This window comes from Dermacentor andersoni, chromosome 10 (genome assembly GCF_023375885.2).
Source record: "Dermacentor andersoni chromosome 10, qqDerAnde1_hic_scaffold, whole genome shotgun sequence".
Lineage (NCBI taxonomy): Eukaryota > Metazoa > Arthropoda > Arachnida > Ixodida > Ixodidae > Dermacentor > Dermacentor andersoni.
The window spans coordinates 140,223,691-140,244,377 of NC_092823.1; the positions used below are offsets into that span (position 1 = coordinate 140,223,691).

The 20,687-nt window shown below is 47.2% G+C and overlaps 1 protein-coding gene and 1 long non-coding RNA gene across 3 annotated transcripts in view; one reads left to right on the forward strand and one right to left on the reverse strand.

The window, feature by feature from the left end:
* Positions 1-13,001, reverse strand: part of LOC129380351 (uncharacterized) — a 33,334-nt gene extending 20,333 nt beyond the window's left edge. Inside the window, exons 1-3 of one of the 2 annotated variants that reach the window (XR_008608344.2) lie at positions 12,920-13,001; positions 12,745-12,836; positions 8,295-8,425 (exon numbers count right to left, since the gene is read on the reverse strand). This is a non-coding gene — a long non-coding RNA (uncharacterized lncRNA). Of the gene's footprint in view, positions 1-8,294; positions 8,426-12,744; positions 12,837-12,919 lie in introns of those variants that run through there. The other variant, XR_008608343.2, reaches the window with a different exon arrangement.
* A 5,677-nt stretch (positions 13,002-18,678) lies between these two features.
* The window catches only part of LOC126545209 (deformed epidermal autoregulatory factor 1 homolog), a 112,818-nt gene continuing 110,809 nt past the window's right edge, over positions 18,679-20,687 (forward strand). The window contains exon 1 of the mRNA XM_050192969.3: positions 18,679-19,284. Coding sequence (XP_050048926.2) covers positions 18,958-19,284 — 327 coding nt within the window. The 5' untranslated portion in view covers positions 18,679-18,957. The remainder of the gene's footprint in view (positions 19,285-20,687) is intronic.

Genomic DNA, 20,687 nt, shown 5'->3' on the forward strand with positions numbered 1-20,687 from the left:
TAAACAACACACACCTGGTGGAAGAATAGCTTGCACCTGCAGTTGGGGCCAATGAATAGCCAAATTTCTGCCTGTTGTCATGTTATTAGCATGTTAGTAAAGGCAGTCGTTTTTATAGTGACCTGCTTGCCCACTGTAGAAGCTGATGCAGGGTGTCAGGATCTCATACACATCTTCAGCTTTGCAGGGGACACAGCATCTGGCGCATAGTTTGTCACAGGCCATGTATTCGGGGCAAGTTGAGTTCACTCACTAGCAAAGGGAGAACCAAGCTTGTCAGATATGAAGTAAACCGCCTGTATACTCAGTGGCCTTCATTTCGTGTGACATATGTGGTTATAGCGACCCTTGTTTTAAGCACTTCTTGTCTAGCAGCGGTCGTTTGCTTTTTGAAACACTCAGGATAGCTTTCAGCAACCTGGACAGGAATAACACTGAAAAACCAGCAGATGTTAATTGTCGCACTTATCATGCGAATCTTCATACAGTATGATGAGGGCGTAAATAAATGAGGGTGTTCCTCAAGGCCTTGTAGCACATGTTACGAGTTTGGAGCAACATGATGTATAGCACTTCTTTGATCGCATGCTATAGGTTTAGCAGGTGTGGCCATGGTTGAAGTGCAGTGCAAGGTCAAGAAAACAGATATCTATGAGCAGCACCCTGGTAAGGAGACTCTGGGAAAACTAGTGGGAAGCCTGTTGAACATCTGGTTGACCCACTTGCTGGCTCCACCAGGCAAAGTATGATAAAGAGAAGGAAGTCATCAACACATCAGAAGGTTTTTACATATAAACACTGTGCTAAGGTCATAACATGCTAACAAGTCTTAGTGCGCAGGCTATGCACGACCAACTACATATGCCTTCTGTTCGGACATTGCTCATTGTAACTAACAAGGATGGAGTGGACAAAAAAAGAACAGCAGCTCCATTAATTTAGTTTCACTGGTATCGACGGTGTTTTGTAAGCGTACATTGCCATACTCCCCAATGCCTTCTTGGGTGACATCAGCAAAGACCAGCTTGAGGCAAGGGGTAATATAAGTCTTTACAAGCTAAAAATGCATGAATGCATGAAGAGCACATTGTGTCCAAAAAGTAGGCACTTCACAGGGGCACTGGAGAAGGAACAGGTTATTAACAGTGGGCAAAGACAAGCTACTAAACACCCAACACTGTTGCCATGTAACGACCTCTGAAACAATCCCTCTTAAAGAGGAAATCATCTTTGTGTATCCATAAAGAGGGCAGATGGGCAAAGCCCCTTCAGTAATGCTGCCAGCTTCAAAAGCCTATTTTGCACATCCTGAATGCTTCCTTCTTAAGACTTTGCTGGGTGCAAGCATTCTACTGTCCAAAAGCTGTCATTGAGAGCACTGTTGGTTTGGTGGCAATAAATTTCAGAAGCAATTGCAACAAACCTCTCTTCCTAGTTGGCCTGGATGCTCACTGTGCTTATGAAGCAGCACCATGAGGCAAGCAAGGTGAATGGATGCCTCCAAGCCCTTGTTCGTTTATCACACTGTTCTGTTAGTAACAACCATGACACTTGAAACCAACAAGCTCAAGCTCAGCACTCGCATGGTTACTGCGGAGGATTCATAAAAGGCACAAAAACAGAAAACTCAAGGTAAAGGATAAAGCACCATTTAAGACTTAGTATTGCTACAGCCCACCCCCTTCTTTTATTTTGTCTGGTCGTGCTACATCTTTTTACTATATATAGGCATGAACTTAGGTGATGTTCCCAATCAGTGTCCAATATTTATATACACTATGTGCTGGTTCAAAGAGGTTCGAAACACTGCAATGGAAGCTTCAAGTAGAAAAGGTGCCTGGAAGAAAAAAAAAAGCTGTGCTTCAACCATCTTGGCAACATCTTGTCCCCTTAATAAAAGTTGTGCTTTCATATCAACTTGAGCCCTCCAGTTTAGAGTAAAGTACCAGTGCGCTTATGAACAATGAATCAATTCTCAAAGAGCATGTGCAGTCCAGCCAAAAGCAGGGGCAAGAATCCGCATTGTGCTCCTGCATTGAAGGTGAATAACACGTACCATAATGGCGAATGTGCTTTAGTAAGCTTCATTGCAATATTAATTTGTAATGTACAAAGAATTGTCAATGAAGCTTACCACGAGCACAGATGCACTTGCAAATTATGTCACAATTGAAAGTAATGAGCACAGTGTAAACCTATGTGCCCTTTCCACTCTTAGTATGCTTTACTGCACGATGCTTATTTACACCCCTGTATTGCGGTCTAGCAAGCTACAAAAGAAACGTTGCATAATTAGGCTTTTTACGATTATCTTTCTCGCAATACACTAATATTTCGCGGTGAAGCCTAAGCAATGTACTGCAGTGAAGCATACTAAAACTGAAAAGGGGCCACTATCACTGGCCATAATAAGACTTCTTTAATTACACACTCGCGCACCCACCGCCTCTCAGGTCACCTAAGTGGTCATACTATGCTGGCTGATAACGGCCCCCTCCCACTTTAAGTATGCTTCACCGCGTAACTAAAATGTACTGCGCCGAAGAAGCCGTACATTTGTATTGAGTGAATAAACAAGTGGTTTTTACAACAGTAAGAAATAAACGCGCACCATGCATCAGTCTACCACACGGAAGAGCGTCGCAATATACGGTAGCTGATTCACACAGGCCGTGTAGCCCACTTATCAATTGTAAAGGGTATTATGGGTAATTCAAAATTTCAGACACACATACGTGTTCATGTTTACGTTCGCACTCCTTGCGTAATAAGACTCCCAGAACTTCCACAATAGAAAGTAATTTACAACACACAAACGCAAAGAACACTATATGTCTCGTTTTCAACTCGGCCGTCATGCAAATGACATATAGCGCGGAAAAACGTGAACATGCTGTGTGTTAGCGTCGTAAACTTCATACTAGGCAAGGAGCTAGCACACCACAATACCGCGACAGCCGCTAATGAGACCAAGACGGGAGCACATGTCTGTGAACGCGCAAACCCTAAGCCACTCTGCTCCTCCGCCACCCCCGCTGCACGGCTGCATCAATCGTTTCAAGCACAGCACACTAAACACACATTCAGCGCTGAACAGTGGGCGGTCGACGCAGTTGCATTTACATGACTTGCAGCGAGCAGCACATGCCTCGATGTCCGTTGAGCAAAGTCGGACACGGCGACGCCACATCGCGGTTCGCAGAACTTCGCTGCCGAGACGCTAGGCCACTTCGATATGGTGGCTAGATAACTTCGATATTTCAATTGTCACCACCGCCGGGTTCTCAAGAAAGCACGGGTCACACAACGCAGATTCTGTAGTGCCAGAGCTCATCGAGGCCAAAGCCGCATTGCCGCACCGCCGCTACTCACGGCTTTCCGCCAAGTAACACAGAACCTACAACCAACACACAAGCAACGCACGCACGATTACATGAGCAATGTTGAACAACGCGCGGTCCAGAGAACGATCACGCCGAGGACGAACACGCCACGGCTGGATGGATGGATGGATGTTATGAGCGTCCCCTTTGGAACGGGGCGGTGGCTTGCGCCACCAAGCTCTTACTACTATGCTGCCTAATATCCTACCTATGTTCACCAATGAAAAAAAAAAAAAAAAAAAAAAAAAACCACTATGAACTACCACGTCCAAATTTTCTGATACCCTATTGCGAACTGTGCTTTTGTACGTCTCCGTCTTTTGTCGTTTCCCTACTTTTCTTCCACCAATCCTCCAATCGCCTCTTACTGATGTCTATTGCGGACCTGTTTGCTTTACCACTGCTCCCGCTGAACCCAAGGGCTTCAAGGAGGCCAGTGGTGCCTAAATCGACCGCTGGGTAGACGTCCTCACATTCTAATAAAATATGTTCCGTCGTTTCCCTAGCTTTACCGCAGCAAGCACATGTTTCTTCTTCATTCTTATATCTCGCTTTATAGGTGCGTGTTCTAAGGCATCCCGATCTCGCTTCGAAAAGTAATGAGCTTCCCTTTGAGTTATCATAAATGGTTTCTTTCCTAATTTCGTTTTTTCCCCTTAAGTAGTTACTCATGGCAGGTTTCTTTTCCATTGCCGCCACCCATGAGATTAATTCAGCCTCTCTGACTTTCCGCTTGACCTTCTTTGTTGCTGTGTTGCCCACCCCACAGGCCGCATACTTGCTGGTAAGCTTCCTAGTTCTTTTCCTCCACTGTGAATCAATGTTTTGCCTGTACAGATACCTGAACACTCTCCCAGCCCATTTACTTTCCTCCATATTCCTCAGCCGTTCTTCGTACTCAATTTTACTGCGGGCTTCCCTCACTTCAAAACTAGTCCAGCCCATATCCCCTTGCACAGCTTCATTTGTAGTCTTCCCGTGAGCGCCCAATGCGAGGCGACCCACTGACCTTTGGTTCCCGTCGAGTCCTGATTGTACCCCTGATTTAAAGCAAACAACCGCATTTCCAAAAGTAAGTCCTGGAACCATTACCCCTTTCCACATACCTCGGAGGACCTCGTACCTATTGTATCCCCATAGCGCTCTGTGCTTCATTATGGCTGCATTTCTCTTCCCCTTGACTGTTATGGTTTTTTCCTGTGTTTCCATATATCCGTTGCCTTCGTTTATCCATATACCAAGGTATTTATATTCTGTTACCCGAGGTATTTCTTGGCCCTGTATCTCCACTGTCTGTTCACTGTTTTCATTGAATACAATAACACCTGATTTTCTAACACTAAATTTCAAACCTAACTTGTTGCCCTCCTGTCCACAGATATTAGCCAGACGTTGCAAATCACTTTGCTTGTTTGCGAGCAACACAATGTCGTCCGCATAAAATAAACCTGGGAGTTGCTGCTCTATTACTGTACCTGCCTGTTTGTATGAGAGATTAAACCCGATATTACTTCCTTCTAGCGCCCTCTCCATCCTCACCATGTACATCATAAACAGCAGCGGGGATAAAGGGCACCCCTGCCTCAGTCCCTTGTTGATATGAACTTTCTCCGCGCTCCTCATCCCTTCCCATTCAATGCAAACAGTATTTTCTAGGTAAATCTCTCTCAAGAGCTGTATACAATCGTTACCTAAGCCTTCCCCTTCCAGAATATCCCACAAAATGCTGCGGTCTACGTTGTCGTATGCTCCTGTAATGTCCAAAAAGGCTACATACAACGGTCTGCTTTCTGCTTTTGATATTTCAATACACTGAGTAAGAACAAACAAGTTATCATCCAAACGCCTACCTATTCTAAAGCCATTCTGAAGCTCTCCCAAAATGCCATTATTTTCTGCCCATGCTTGAAGCTTTAATTTCACTGCCTGCATTGCTAGCCTGTATATTACCGATGTAATGGTCAACGGTCTATACGAGTGAATTCTGTCTTTCTCCCCCCTACCTTTATAAATTAAATTCATTCTACTTTGTCGCCAACTGTCTGGTATTCGTCTATCTTTTAAAGTTTTTTCAACTGCTTTCACGAGAGCTTCCTTACTTTTTGGTCCCAGTTCATTTATCAGCCTAACGGGAACCTCGTCTAGCCCTGTGGCTGTGCGCTTAGGAATTTTCTCTTCCGCTTTCTTCCAGTTTAAATTTGTAAGCACTAGCTCCTTTCCCCCTTGGGTCTCTTTCATGCTCTTTTTTTCTTCAAATACAACCTTGTCCTTGCCTTGGAAAGATTCGGCTGTTACTTTTTGGATGTAATTTATTGCTGCTTCTCCTTCCAGTCTGTTTTCATCTTCGTCTAGGATATGTTGTTGTATTGTTGTTGCCTTCCTGCCTAATAATTTTATGTGATTCCAAAATATTCTAGGTGCAGCCTTCTTTTTCTCACGTATTTCTGACAACCAACGTTCACTTTCACCTTTTAATTTTGCTTGCACCAGTATTTGAACCATGGACTTTTTCTCCCGGTATATTTCCCATTTACTGGTTACTTCATCCTGTGGCAACTGCGCCTTCTTTGCCTGCCTGTGCTCTCGAGATGCTTTCTGTCGTTCGGCGATGGCTTCTCGTATCTCCTTGTTCCACCAGCTTTTCGGTTTCTTTTTTCCTTTCCAATGAACATGTTGTTTCTCTTTCCGTATTTCTGTCGTTACTACACTTAGAAGCTCACCATATTCCCACCCCTTACTTGGCAACTTGCCAATTTCTTCCTCCACTCTAGTGACTATATTTGCTATTTGTTCAGCGTTCAAATTTGGACTGGCCATTTTGCTTTCGTTGCTCTCTTTCCCAACTACATATCCCATTTTCAAAATGATGCGTTTATGGTCACTCCCTATGCTGCTAAACCCTTCCTCATCGATGACCATTTCTCTCAACTTATCATGAATTCCTTCTGTCATCAGACAGTAATCAATGGTCGATTGCCGGTTTCCCACTTCCCACGTGATCTGTCCTTCACACTTAGGCCCTGTATTCACGATCACGAGATTATGTTGCTCGCAAAGGTCTAGCATTGACTTCCCGTTATTGTCGGTATAGCCGTCTAAATCCTGTATGTGGGCATTCATGTCACCTAATAGGACTATCTCAGCACCATTCCCGAAACCCCTGATATCAGCGCTTATGCATTCCACTAACTCTTTATTCTTCTCTGTGCAATTTATTCCGGTCCACAAATACGTAACTCCAAGCCAAGTTTCTTTCCCACTCATTGTACCTGATAACCAAAGATGCTCTTGACATTGTGAATTTACTCTTTTCCATTTGGCTCCCTGATGGATGAGCATTCCGACTCCCCCTCCCTTTCTTTCCGACTTAGTTCTGTTGCACCCTTCCCATACATAATTCCCAATAACTGGCGGCTCTTCTGAGTCTCTAAGGTGCGTTTCTGTAACCGCATACACCCCTATTTGTTCTCTATGTAACTGCTCCTCAATCTCTGCCCACTTTTCCTTTCTTCTGCCGCCCTGCATGTTTATGTAGCCTATTGCATGGCGAGCTCTTGTTCTTGTTTTCCTCCTTTTCCTGTTATCGACGGCGATGCTCTTCTGATGTTCCCCTAGGGGACCTTCTTTATTACTACCTACTCTGACCTCCTGAGCGCCCGCGGGCCCCCTAAAAAAGCAACAGCGCGACCCCCAAGTCGCCAGCCCACTTCTCGTGCTAGCCTGTAATTGAAGTGGATCCCATCTCGTTTAAAACCACCACAACTTCTCACTTCCCTGTTTACCTCGACAACTTCGAATCCTTTCTCTCGGCTCATTTTCCATATTGCCTCATTGGCAGCCATTACGGCTCTTTGTGCGTCGCTCGGCGCCAGCACCGCGCCTCCTCAAAAATCCCTAAATGATGCTGTCCCTAGGCACCTAGGATCAGGTCACGTGAGGGATTTTTGTACGACAAATAGACGCACGCGAGTTTGAGCAGAAGATCTTGACGTCGCTGCCATTTCCGATTGTGAAGTCACAGTTTTTTTTTATTTTTTGCTCGCTGTTCTTGGCAGAAACCTTTGGGTAGTACAGAGCACGTACTGAGCTTAGTGTCGCAAATTGGCGGCGGCACACTGGGCACACTCCCCCTCCTGTTTTCGGCATTGGATTGGCGCGACTCGCTACGTGCTTGCGCTCGAATTTCCGAGCACAGATCGGCATGCGCCTGCATTCTGCACTGGGCAGCTGTTTCTTTATTCCATGACTGGGCTTTCAACAGGTTTCTCGCTGCTGGCGCTAAAAGGCGTCGGCTAGCGCCGACATGGTTTTTGCCGTGCGTTTACCGCCCTAGCACCGGAAAGTCCCCGTTACAATATCGTCCCGACCTCGGCACCCGATGAAAGGCCGGTATCGGGGATTGACACTGGCCTCACGTCTAGCGACCATCGGCAAGTGACTTAGGCCCGACCACTGTAGCCGACGTGGCCGAGTGCACGCTGCATGCGGGCCGACTACGACCCAATATTTCGTATAGCACCGGTTTGCCGTTGGCCATCGGTTGGGTGCGGACGTTTTATTTTTAAATATATTTTATTATATTAAAAGAACACACCAGGATTTTCCTTTTTTGCTGCGTGTTGCGTTTTCAGGTCAACGATATACAGTTTATTAGAAGCGTTGACAATTAATATGTACGGTATGCGCGTAACTCACAAGTGAAGCATAATTTAATGCCTCTAATTCTCTCTACTCGTTAGTGTAAATACGCAACACGCAACAAAAGAAATACGTGAACGCAGTGTTTTCTCTTTTTAGGCGTTTATTTTTCAATCATAAAATACATTAATTTTTTCGTGTAGCAGTGTTAACAATTTGCAAGTAGTTTTTGTTCACTGAAATTGTACGATACAGCTAAAGGACAGCGCTGTGAAAGTTTCCCATACTGCCCGGGAGGCTCTCTTTCAGCCGTTCCCATGTTCCTGGCTCTGAACGGTATAGCAACCGGTATTTATCTGTCACCGCCAAGAGTGAAGCTTGGATAGCTACAGTGCTCATACAAACTGAAACAAACGAACAAACAAATAATATAGTAATGAAGAGCTCTGTGAACCATGCAGATGCATAGTGGAATCCCGATCCTGACACAGTCGCAGACAAAATAATTATTTTGTCGTTGCGCATGCATGTAATAAACATATCTGTGCACTTTTAGTGAAAATTAGTGCGTTCAACTTCTGCGACGTGATTCACGCTTTAGAGCCGCCCAAGGAAACATGAGGACAGGAAAAATACATCCAGTCAGTGCGATAAATGAATACAATACATAATTGCACAAACAAGAAAGCACGCTGACTGCCACGAGACAAATATATAGGTAGACATAACGTCGAGACTGCGGTGACAAAGTATGATACGTAAACTACGAAAATGCGACTACAGAAAAATTGAGGAACAACTTAGTAAGAATTCGATGCCACGATCGATCGATTGATTCGTTGAAATTCACCCCCACCGTCTGCGTCCGAGATGCACCGTCAGAGACGGTCTGCACAGGTGGCTCAATGGGTGACTTAGGTTCGAAGGGCAAAGACGCTGCAGTAACGAACGAACAAAAACTTGTATTTACAAATAAAATTACAAAGTTCGGTTACAAGATTGCATAGTTTCAACAGTACATCGGTTACAAATAGTTAAATTGGTTTGGACCAAATAGGGCGACCCTATTTCGGCAGAGCCGATGGTGCTTGGCACCGAAGCCAGGTGTGTGTGTGTGTGTGTAGTGACTTTTGAAGGAGAGGAAAAGAGAAGTGCAGCGCCGTAACTGTCTCTCAGAGGAGGACACCTCAACAGCACTGCACAGGGAAAGTGGAGTGGGGAGAAAAAGATCAGGGAGAGAAGGAAAAGAAGGCGGAAAAAAAATTACCGACGATTACGTTACTTCCTAATGCGAAATTTGAGCGCAGCAAATAAGCTGTTTCACACACAAATAAGTGTTTCGGCCGCGCGAACGGTAGAGTCTTCTCTGCGACGGCGATGAGCTTCTGCTTCAGCCTCGCTTACTGCTGGTTGCTCTCGACGGCGGCGATGAGCCTCCGCTTCGGCGGTGCGAACGGCAGGGTCTTCTCGGCGGCGGCGATGAGCTTCTGCTTCAGCCTCGCTTACTGCTGGTTGCTCTCGACGGCGGCGATGAGCCTCCGCTTCGGCGGCGCGAACGGCAGGGTCTTCTCGGCGGCGGCGCTTAGCCTCTGCTTCGGCGACGCGTACTCCTGGATCATCTCGACGGCGGCGACGGTAAGCTTCTGCTTCGGCGGCACGCACCTCTGAATTCTGACGGCGACGGCGCTGGGCCTCTGCTCTGGCAGCTCGTTTAGCAGCAGCAGCAGCAGCAGACGGAGGACTTCCATCGGTCGTCTCGCTCATGGCTCAGAAAGAACTGGCAGATAATTTCGCAGTGGCGAACGGCAGCGGCAATTTCGGCTCGGGCGGTGCACATATACAGATCCGCCGCCACCGATCTGGCTCTCTGATTGCCACCGCACAGGGCGAACGGCAGCGGCAATTTCGGCTCGGGCGGTGCACATATACAGATCCGCCGCCACCGATCTGGCTCTCTGATTGCCACCGCACAGGGGTTGCATTGGAGGAGGAGCGAAGAAAGGAATTAAGTTCGAGCCGGCGCTTTGACAACCGGAGACTCGCAGGAAGAGGGGGGAGGGGGGCGGCGTGTACACCCAGCGGCAAACGATGGGGGCAGAAGCGCGCGCAGCAAGCGGACAACACGATAAAGGGAGGAGGGAAGAGATAGCAGCGACTGACTGATGCCGCTGACGCCGATAGTGAGTCAACCCCAGCTGCGGAGTTGGTTTCAGGGACAACGCCGCCGATGCCGACACAAACAATATGATACCCTCGCTTCCGCAGCGCTAAGAACCAGGTCTAGCCGTGGGAAGGTGGTCACGTATTCGTCGACGTGCCGGGGCCTACGTGAAATAACCGGCGCGTCGGCAACTGAAGAGCACCCTATCCGCCACACAAGAACAGGGGGGGGGACCCTTTCCTCCTCTTTCTGCATGGCGGCGACGGTGTTCCATGCAGTCACGTTATCTTGACTCTCTAGCGGCGTCAGCGGCATCCTGCGGTATCAGTCGGTCGCTGCTAGCGCTGGGGGGATGAAAGGGGGGCGGAGCTGGTTACGAGGCCGACGACAACGCCGACGACGACGCGAAACCCAGGAACGGACGCCAAAGAGCTGCGCTCTAAAAAATAACAAGAAGGGTGAAGAAGCAATGCGGGGCTTACAGCCGTGCTCTCAGCTGCGTGTCACGGCAAAAGTCAAGTAGGGCAGGAAGCACTTTCTTGACAACGGAAGGGTGGGCTGCCGGAAAGAGAAGTGCTCCCTCCGAGTCACAGGGCAGTCCCACACGACGGTATGATGCAAAGAGCTCAGTGCACTCAGCATCGAAGGCCGGGCAGCGGAGCAGAAGATGCTCAAGCGTCTCCTCCTCGCCGCACTCCAAGCACGCGGGGCTGCCTCTTCCGTGCAGTCTGTGCATTCTGGCGGCCGTGTTGTAGCAGCCGACGCGCAGCCGAAGGAGAAACGAGCGGTCCCAGCGGGAGAGACCGTGCGGGGGAGGAGGCGAGGGAGCGTACCTGCAGCAACGCGCGGATCCGGGTGTTACGCGCGGAGAATGCGCAGTATCGCCGTCTTGGCCACGTCGAAACGGGTGACGGAGCTGGCGAGGGGGAAGCGAGTCGAGAGAGCTTGCTTCGCGAGGGCGTCGGTCGCTTCGTGCCCGGGCAGGCCGATGTGCGTGGGGACCCACTGCAATGCCAAATCGCAGCCCTGATTTACGAGATGGCGCAGTTTTGATCCCACGCGCTGCACAAGCAGAAGACAGGCATAGTCCTTCCTCAGCATGCACAGAGCCGCACGCGAGTCCGACAGTATCGCGGCAGACGAGACACCGCACTGCTGAAGAACGAAGCCAGGTCCAGAACTCCCGATCGGAGCGTTGCGGCCGCGTTTTCTAGACGCAACGTTCCGCCCAAAATCGTTGCTGGCGAATTACCGCCGGGTTGCGTCCCAACTGAACAATCCGTTCACCAATAACTGCGTTCAGCAGAACTTGCGTGCGTGATTGGCCAGTCGAACAAACATCAATCAAAGAACATATTTTTAGTACAGTTCACAGTGTAGAATCCTCACCCAAAATACACCATATATAACAACAAGGTGGTGAGGGTCACGCCAGCTGTACACGTCGCAAGTTCCGAGAAACGGCACGCGAGCACAGCTGGCGTAACAAGCACTAACCAACAAAACACATTCGCAAAACCTAAAAGCTAGGAAACGTCGGGACCATGTTGTCAGTGCTCGAACACGTGCGCGACGCGACCAGATTCCAAGAAACCGAAGGCCATGCGGCGCCATAAACAAGCAATTGTTTGCAAGCCAAACTGTCACAGATCGAGGAGCACGGGATAATTGTCCACCCGCCAAGGTCGGCCCCGTGTCCAGGCCGTAAGCCGAAGAAGACGCTCCCTCGGCGCCTCGGAACCGAGACAAAACCGTAGGCTCTTGTGCGGTTCAAAGAATCCACACGCCGGTCAGCGCGCGGTGCAAACCCATAAAAAGTATAATGAGGCTGGCGCGCCCCCGCTCGCTTGATGCCGCGCGATCCCCGTTGTCCGCGTCCAGACCCGAACCACGCATTCTCCAAGGGCACCCACCAGAGCACCGCGGAAGTCAGACGCGCACGCCCATTACGGCGTTTGACGCCCATTCGGGGAACCTCAAGCTGTGAATGAGCTCACACCCGCTTCACACCCGCCAGCCGGCCGCGCGCAAGGAAAACGCCTGCGGGGATTCCGAGGAAGCGCAATGCGACGGGGGTCCGAAGCTCCCTTACTGTGATGCGCAACCGCGACTGTGGCGCTGGTGGTCCTCTCCGCTCCCCGAACTGTGCGGCAGCCATGGGTGCGACAGCGTGGTTGCTCTGCTTGCTTGCAAGGCCCCGCTCTGTGTCAACCGTTGACAGCCATTACTCAAGTGTGCAAACAATCTCGTCGAGACGCATGCCCCCTGCCCAGATGGCCCGCACCGTCTTTTTGGGTTTGTTTTGCAGCCGCCCGTAGTGGCGCTTACAAACTTACATATCAGCTGTCCGCAGTGTTTCACGTACGTGTCTTTTTTGTCTGATGTTTCTATATCTACTCCATTCCACAAGCGGAAAAGTGCCACACACAATCCATTCTTACTTGCAATGCACCAGACGTATCGTACAGTACTGGATATTTACAGTCTTTTTTTTTATCTGTGGGAACAAAAGCGACTTCGAATTATGAATTTTCCACAATGACAACCAGACAAGCGTCTTACCTGATTTCATTCCAAATGGTGATAACAGTTCCGAGCGTAGCAGGTCATTCGCTCACTATGCTCCAATTTAAGCAGTGTCGTTCCAGTGTTTCCTAGAGAAAAATTAAGGAAAATACGTCACGAATACAAGACGAAAAAATAATATTAAAAATATATACGTGAAAGTACGTCTCACATTTCCCGGTCCCAACTCTGGAACGCCTAATCTGTTCTCATATAAAGCTCTTCTTTTTTTTCTTCCTGTCAGAAAAAATAAACACAAAAAACAAGGAGTTCATCACACGTTGCAAAACCATTTACGCAATACAAAGAGAGTTTTGTTCACTTGACAGAGACGGTCATGTACTCTACAACGTGAAATTAAAATGCATGCCACTTACGAGTACGCATATCTTGAATGGAAAGGGCTTAATTGCGCTGTTCTTGTCCATGTCACTTTGTGTAGTTTGCGTTTATATGTGTAGTCCATGAAAACAGAAATGCACCAACTAGTCTACCAAGAGACGCGGAACGAGCTGGCATCCTGAGGTAGCATTTGGCGGGAACTCGCGCCCCTGCCGGCCTGCCTGCGCTCCCGCGAGCATGTGGCGTTCCGCCTGACCAAGAAAAATAGATAGCAAGGAAAGCCCCGGTTCGCTTTCTCGCCCCGTCCTCGCTGGTGGGAGCTGATGCTGACGGAGAGAATCGCCCGTCCCTGCTTTTCAAGAACCTCTTCATTCCATCTGGGAGATGCGACGGCGCAAGACGACCGCGGTTCTCCACACTTTTCCATTTTCCTTCTTTTTTTTTTTTGAGACACTGCCTATGAGCACACCGCTGTTTCCTTTTGGTGTGTGTGTGTGTGTGTGTTGTTCACGTGCGTGTGTGCGTGTGCTATATACGAATATGTATATAGCTTATGTATACAATAATTTTGACCACTTCAATGCGTCGATCAGTACTTTGGGTGCTATGTATGTTACCATGTAGGTTCTGTTTTCTTTTTTGTGAATATTGTCTAAATATTGTATAATCTTGTTTTGTTTCCTTTTGTACTTGCTCATTATTGTATAGCTGTTAGTGCAGTGTGCAATTACCTTTGTTTTAAAAGTCTTGCTGTAAAGGCGCTGCCAAGCGAAAGGGGGCTGCGGCTTCGTCAATCTGTATCTGACAGCTCTTTCTGCGCCTCCGCTGTCTGTATCTTTACAAGGCAGAAATAAATAATTTGAATTTTAATAAATATTCATCGTCAAAGCATCACGCCTATATGTGCACGAAGTTCGATATGTGCGCGCGCATGCGTTCACAGTCAGTACGCCTTCCAGGGAGCTTTGCACGAAAATGTTAGATATGCTCCACAGGAGACAGAGCTTGAAAAAACACTCATGATATACCATGAATTTATTAATTCTTAACTGCTTGATTGTTGTAGTTCATTGAGCAAAAGCTGGAAGAATTTGATCTAACTCTAGTTCTTCCCAATCAAATATACGTCGACAGCAGAAATGCTCCATTTGTATGATTGACATTGATTGGCATACAGCCGTAATTATTCTTGGACGAATCAGCAATAGCTACAAAAATTGCAGATTTTGACATCTATTTACAATTTGGCTTCGTATAATCACTTCTTCCACACTCCCAAGTGAAAGCATCCAACTGAAATGTTTTCCTAGAACTGTATATACAGTCCACGAGTCGCTTGCGCTTATATCGTCTGACGATTTTTGGTCTGATGCGACAGGCCGTTTACAATTAACACGCCGTTCGCGAACAATGTTGCTTGACGCTTTCCGCAGTTCCGATGACTATTACTAGAACTGCCTAAATCAATATCCACTTGACTAAATTTTGTCCCGAGTCCAAGGGCTTCGAGCCGCCACCTGAGGCCGCCACAACAAAAACTGCCGGACCATTCTTTATTAGAGTTTCGTCTTCTTTTTCCCCGTTAAATAGTTATTTTCTCGATAGTATACACCTAGAAAAAAAAAGAAAGCAATAATGAACGATGTAATAGTGTTACAAACATATCCGTTCTCAAAGTATTGAAATCTTGTGATTTTTCGTAAAGGAAATGTAATACTTCCGCCACATGTCTTCTTCCTCCGACTTCCACATATTGGTCTCCACTAACTCTTATTCTCATAATAGTGGTCATTGCATGCGCATCCCCATATATAGCGAGAATAAATTTGATTCTGCTTTCATAATTCACTCTAATTACTACTCTTCGATCACTCCAGAAAATACACGGAACCATTCTTTAGCCGGAAGTTGATCTAACAGCGAGATGAACTGTCACTGACTTCTGCATGTGATGGTTGCTGTTTCCCCCGTGTGACGAACCGCCGTCATCGCTTTTGTATAGCTGGTCTATATTCCGTCATCATTCGTACGTCAACGTGTTACACAAAAACAAAAAATAATAATTTCTGCCCCTCACTTCTTCAGAGCACTGCGCAGCCTGTCGGAAGGCACTGGCGCGTCTGAACACGTGACCTAAAGGATCAATTTCAAAGTATAAATTCCTGGCTGAACCACTGGTGAAGACTTTTCGCGCCACGTACGTTACCTTATTATGCTTGCTTTTCTTGTGACCGATGACAAGACATTAAATTTGTCGACCTCTGCAAGACAAAGCTGCATCAGTGCGGCTTTTTAAATATACGAATTGGCTCAGCGGCTGTCGGACAGTGCGCATGGTCCCTTGTGGCACGTCACTAAGAAACCAATTAAACACTTAGCGTATATGCACGCAAATGACGCGACCACGAATATAACGTGAGAGGGAACTTTCGGTCTCGCAAAAGAAACTATATATACATTACGCGAAGTGATGCCGCAAGTAAACAGGAAACGACGCATAAAAGCGGGTGCTCGCAAGACGCAACTTATTCCTCGTTACTGCGAACTGCCGTCGCGAAATGCAGTGAAAGGACGAGTGCCTGCACAATTACTCGTTGTTACTGCTGATTTCTTTGTCACCGTCGGCGATGACTGTTTCTGCCCCCCATGCGCCCAAAGTTATTCGGCAGGCAGCACTTCAGAAATACCCGTAATAGGATCGAATACGGCGAAGCCTTTCACGCACTGTGCGGCGATCCTCCGGGCGACTTCGAAGGCCGCTCGCTTGGGGCGCCTGCACATCACCACCGATCACAAGGTTTCTATTAATACGCCGTAACCATATTGATGGTGCACTAAGAGCGTTTTAAATCGGGAGGATAAAAGCGGCGTGATATGAACAGTGACAACTCCCAGCTCGCGCGCTCTTGCGCACGGTGAAATGTCAGCGCTATAGATAAAGTAAAAGAAAAATATGACACGTTATGTACATGTCATGGATCACAATATAATGCGAGGCGCGTTCCGAGGCTGGAAATTTCGGGAAAAAAACTCGCGCTATATTCTTGCAAATATATTTAAGTGCGTATCCCTCCTGTATCGCCTCTTCTCTGGCTCACGTGCTCTCACGCTGCGCAACGTCTCCTAGCTATGGCCGGTGACACTGGTAGCAGCACGTAAAGAACACCTCCTTTTGTAGTATTGTTATTCCATTATTTTGTTTTGTATAAGGTAAACACCAACAATGGTCACCTTACACCAGCATCCATGCAGGCACTCCAGCTACGTGTGTCTCTGTGTGTGGTTGTACCCATTCGCTAGATTATGTCAATAAATACAAATGCTCATTTTGGCGTATATCTCCGTTTATGCATTATGGTATATGTTTTTATCAATTAGACGTCATTTCGGACGTTCGGTTGTCTCGATTTGACACGTACCATCGCGCTCAGTACGAGCTACAACGCGCGACCACTTTACCACGCGCATTCGCGTTGTAGCTCATATTGAGCGCGGTAGTACATCACAGCCCCATATAGGTACCAGAAAACATGTATATTCTAACGCGGAAACCGAAAATTTGATCACATTAAACGACTTTTTTTTCATGTGTCAGAAGTGCAGGACATCTTTCATACATAATATATACCCACAGGGAGACTTACGACGGATATGATTTCGTATACTGACGCGCAGTACATGCATGAGTTGGATATTCTAAGACCGAAGCTTCCTTTTACATGGGAGCTATAGGTTACGTAGAAGCTAGGCCACGTGGCGCCTGCATGCAGCGCGCAGTCTGCCATTTGGGAAGTGGTGTCATTGTCCAGAAGGCCCTTCGTCTTGCGCAAGAGCGATATATGAAAGTGAAATATATATGGAAATATATATACGTAAAACATATAAAGTTGACAGTGGCTTTGATGGACAAGGAAAAAGAAACCTATATAATATTGCCTATTGTAAGCTGTTCCATGGTTTCAGCCAGAAATTTATAACTATATTAGGTGAAGCTGTATAGGTAAATCTATACTGATTAAAAAAAACATATTCCAATTAGTGTGTATATTTGTTGCGGCGTACTACAGCGCATGCATCCATGTTAATTTTTCCTCATGCTTTTGTGGTGCTGACTTGGGCGTGTTTCTGAATTTCTCATCTTGGACTCAGATAGATCGCACCGTTTATTCAAAATTTACTGACGACAGCCACCGCTGGCTTCTCGGCCGCAAGCGCAGCGTACAACTCCAGTCGATGTCACCTGGCCAGCTGCAGAGACTATAGTCGAAAACATGGAGGGAAAAGAAAGACGGCCGCAAAGAAAAGTTTCTAGCGCTTCTCCGCCTATCTTTCCTCTCCTGGTTGCGCACGTTTTGTCTTTGTCTTTTTTTATTTCCTCTCCGAGCCCCATACTGCGGAATTACGCGGCCACGCTACTCGGCCTTGGGCTCGGTTCTCCCTTCTTGCCCGCATTCTTCCCCGCCTGCGACTATTTTCGTTTACCCTTTTTTTTTCCCCTTAGTCCGAGTCGCCAGAGGCTATATCAGCTTGTCGTTGGAAGTAGGCATGCGCGTTTACATTGCTTGTTCGTTCGCGCTCAAATTTCGCTATGAGGTCGCATTCTTTCTTCTTGCATTTTTTACAGAGTGTTTAATTAGTATCTCTGTTTGCCACGGTTCATGCGAAAAAGACACCTCCTACCCAGTCGAACCGAACCAGCTGCGAACGAACCAGTTTAACAGCAATGCAAAGCGTTTTACCAATGCGGAGAAACAAAAAATGCCGCCTTTTAGAGAAACGTGAGTTGAAACCAAGCAGCAGTACGAGCAAACTCATTAAAAAGTAATGTTAAAAGTCCAGAGTTGCAGTCCGGGGCTTCTGCAGTGCGCATCAGCTGTGGCAGCATGCAAAATGCTTGTTATGATAGTAGTTATGTATTTAGTGCAATATATTTTATGCTGTCTAACAAAATATACGTGGAGCCAAAGTTCAGTCGGGAACTACAGGCGGCCCAATGCATTGCCGGCTTGTTGCACCGACGAGCGGGGGGAGAAATGCGAAAACGCCCATGTACTTTTAGACTTTACGTCGACTTGGCGCACGTTGAAGAACCATAGATGGTCCAAATCTCCGGAGACCCCACTACGGCGTGCCTCATAATCAGATCGTGATTTCGGCACGTAAAATCGGATAATTTTACTTTTTAAAGAAAAAGTAAAAAGTTATTGGCAAGCAGTGAAGCGCCACCTCCTCACCACAACTGCACCGCTGCTGGAGTCGAATACGGCTGTGGCGGCAGCGCGCAGCGCGTTGCAATGACTATTTTTTGCGTTTAGAAACCATCGCTCGGCGCTACCCAGAGTGCAGGTACATAAAAAAGGAAAAGAAAAATAAAGCGTAGTTCCCTGTCCCTTTGCTTGTATGTTTCACGGCATTCCTGCGTGCTTACATGCGCGTAAGCGTGCGGCAACAAGCACACGTCTGCGCTAGCCGACGCCTTTTAGCGCGAGCAGCGAGTGGCCTCTTGAAAGCCCAGTGCACAAAGCAGGCGCACACCTGCGCACACCATTCTGTGCTGGGAAATGCGAGCGCAAGCACGTGGTGAGCCGCGCCAATCCAATGCAGAAGACAGGGAAAGAGGGAGATCGCGCCGCCGCCAATTTGACCCAGTTCAGCGTTACCGACGTCTACCATGGAGTTGGTCCAGTGGTAACATTGTTTGCGGGTAGTAAAGTTTGGCAGCTGGTTGTGTGCGTTTTGTGGCCTGGCCCTGTTTGACCCAAGTGTTCTGCTGTCTGGCAGCACGGATTGTATCACTTCAGAAAGTGTGTGCAGTGGTCAGCAGACTGCCGGCCCTGAACTTTGAGGACCAGCGATGAGTCTCCACCGATGCTTTTTTGCGAGTGCGTTATTTGTGCTGCGAAGTATGAAAGTTTCGCTGCGCGGAGAATGGTGATGATCATGGAATCGGGCGAAACTTCTGAGACGCCCGTGATTATGGGCTTCACGGAGGACCCGCCGAGCGCCGACGAAACCGCCTTCTCTGAGAACGAGCCGCAGACGGTTAGCGTCAGTGTGACGGACCACCTGCCGAACGTCCTTCTCGCTACGTCGCAAGGCATCATCACATCCGAGCAACTTCAACAGGCTGGCATCAAAGCCACGCATATCGTTATCCACGATCAGAGTGCGCTAGACGTGTTCAAAACAGCACAGGTAGCTGTCTTTCTTTCGAAGTACCACGCACACTGACTGGGTTGTTAACCAAATATTATGATATAATTGATGAACATATGTATAGCTGGGTCATCACCGCTCCGTCGCAGTTCAAATGCATCAGAGTTGCATGCTTTCTTTTTTCTGCTGCGCTAACTTTAGTGGCTCAGACTGCTAAAATTCCGAGTTTTGTATGCATTAGCTTGCGACGTCCGCACGCTGTTAATGCACGGTCTTCTTTTTTTTTTTTCTTCATTCGGATAAGAGAGAAGGCCTACTAATTAAATATGCGCCGTTTCTTAGGGAAGTATCTTCCAATGTTTACCTGCTTAACCTCCAAGATTATGCCTCGTGATATCGTCTGACAAAATCATTAGATCTTTTTTTTTTTTTTTAGTTTCTCTTCGGGCACGCATCATTCGTGATAGTTAAGATCTTGCATATTAAAGGGCACTTAAGGATTTATTAAGTAAATAAGCAAAATGGACTCCTATATCACTCTCATAATGCATACAGGAAAACATTTCTTGCTACCTTTATAGAGGTTCATCGTGAAATTGCCAAATGTTGCTTACATGCTAAATGGGCCACAATAAACGACCCACGGTATGTTACGTTGCAGCACTATGCAGAAAATTTTCTTGCTGGCAGTGTTCAGAGTTACTGTCTAAGAGACCCTGAAATGATTTTGATAGTTTTGTATGAACATATTAGAGGAGAGGCGGCGAATCGCTTGCGTTCTGCTTGGGGCCCCAACAAAACTGAAGTAGACCCTCGGGTACACGAGCCACTTGCATCTAGGATTGCCAATCATCCCGAATTTAGTGGTACGATCCTGACTTTTGAGGAAATGTCCCGTGTCCTGACCTGTCCCAGTCAGGATGGCCAAATGTCCCGACTTTTGTTTATTTTTACTGGATAACAATAAATAGGAGAGATTTCCTTTTTATAATGCATGACAGGTTGTTTGCACATCCTTCTTTCTTGTGTTCAGCTGCATTGTTCTAAACATAAAGACAGTTTCGTTCTCGTGGTTCTAGTTTTGTTGTATGCCCTAACCAAATCGAACTTCACTTTGATCTAAGCTGAAAAGTCCTAACCTGTACTGTGCCCTAACCATTCACTGTGTTAGTCAAGCAACTAAAGAAATTTTTCAACTTTGTTGCATTTAGACTGCGACTCGTGGCACTGACAGGGTTGTTCCTTGGCATAAACTCCTTTGAGCCCCTCTCCTGCATCCCGACTTTGTCTACTGAACTGTTGTCAACCCTACTTGCATCCCCTATTTTAAATAGAGGAAAGGCAGAGAGGTCAACTGGATGAGGAACCACTTTGCTACCCTGCAAAGGGAGTAGGGGAAAAAGTGAGAGAGAACACTGCATGCATGCTGGAAAGTTTACAAG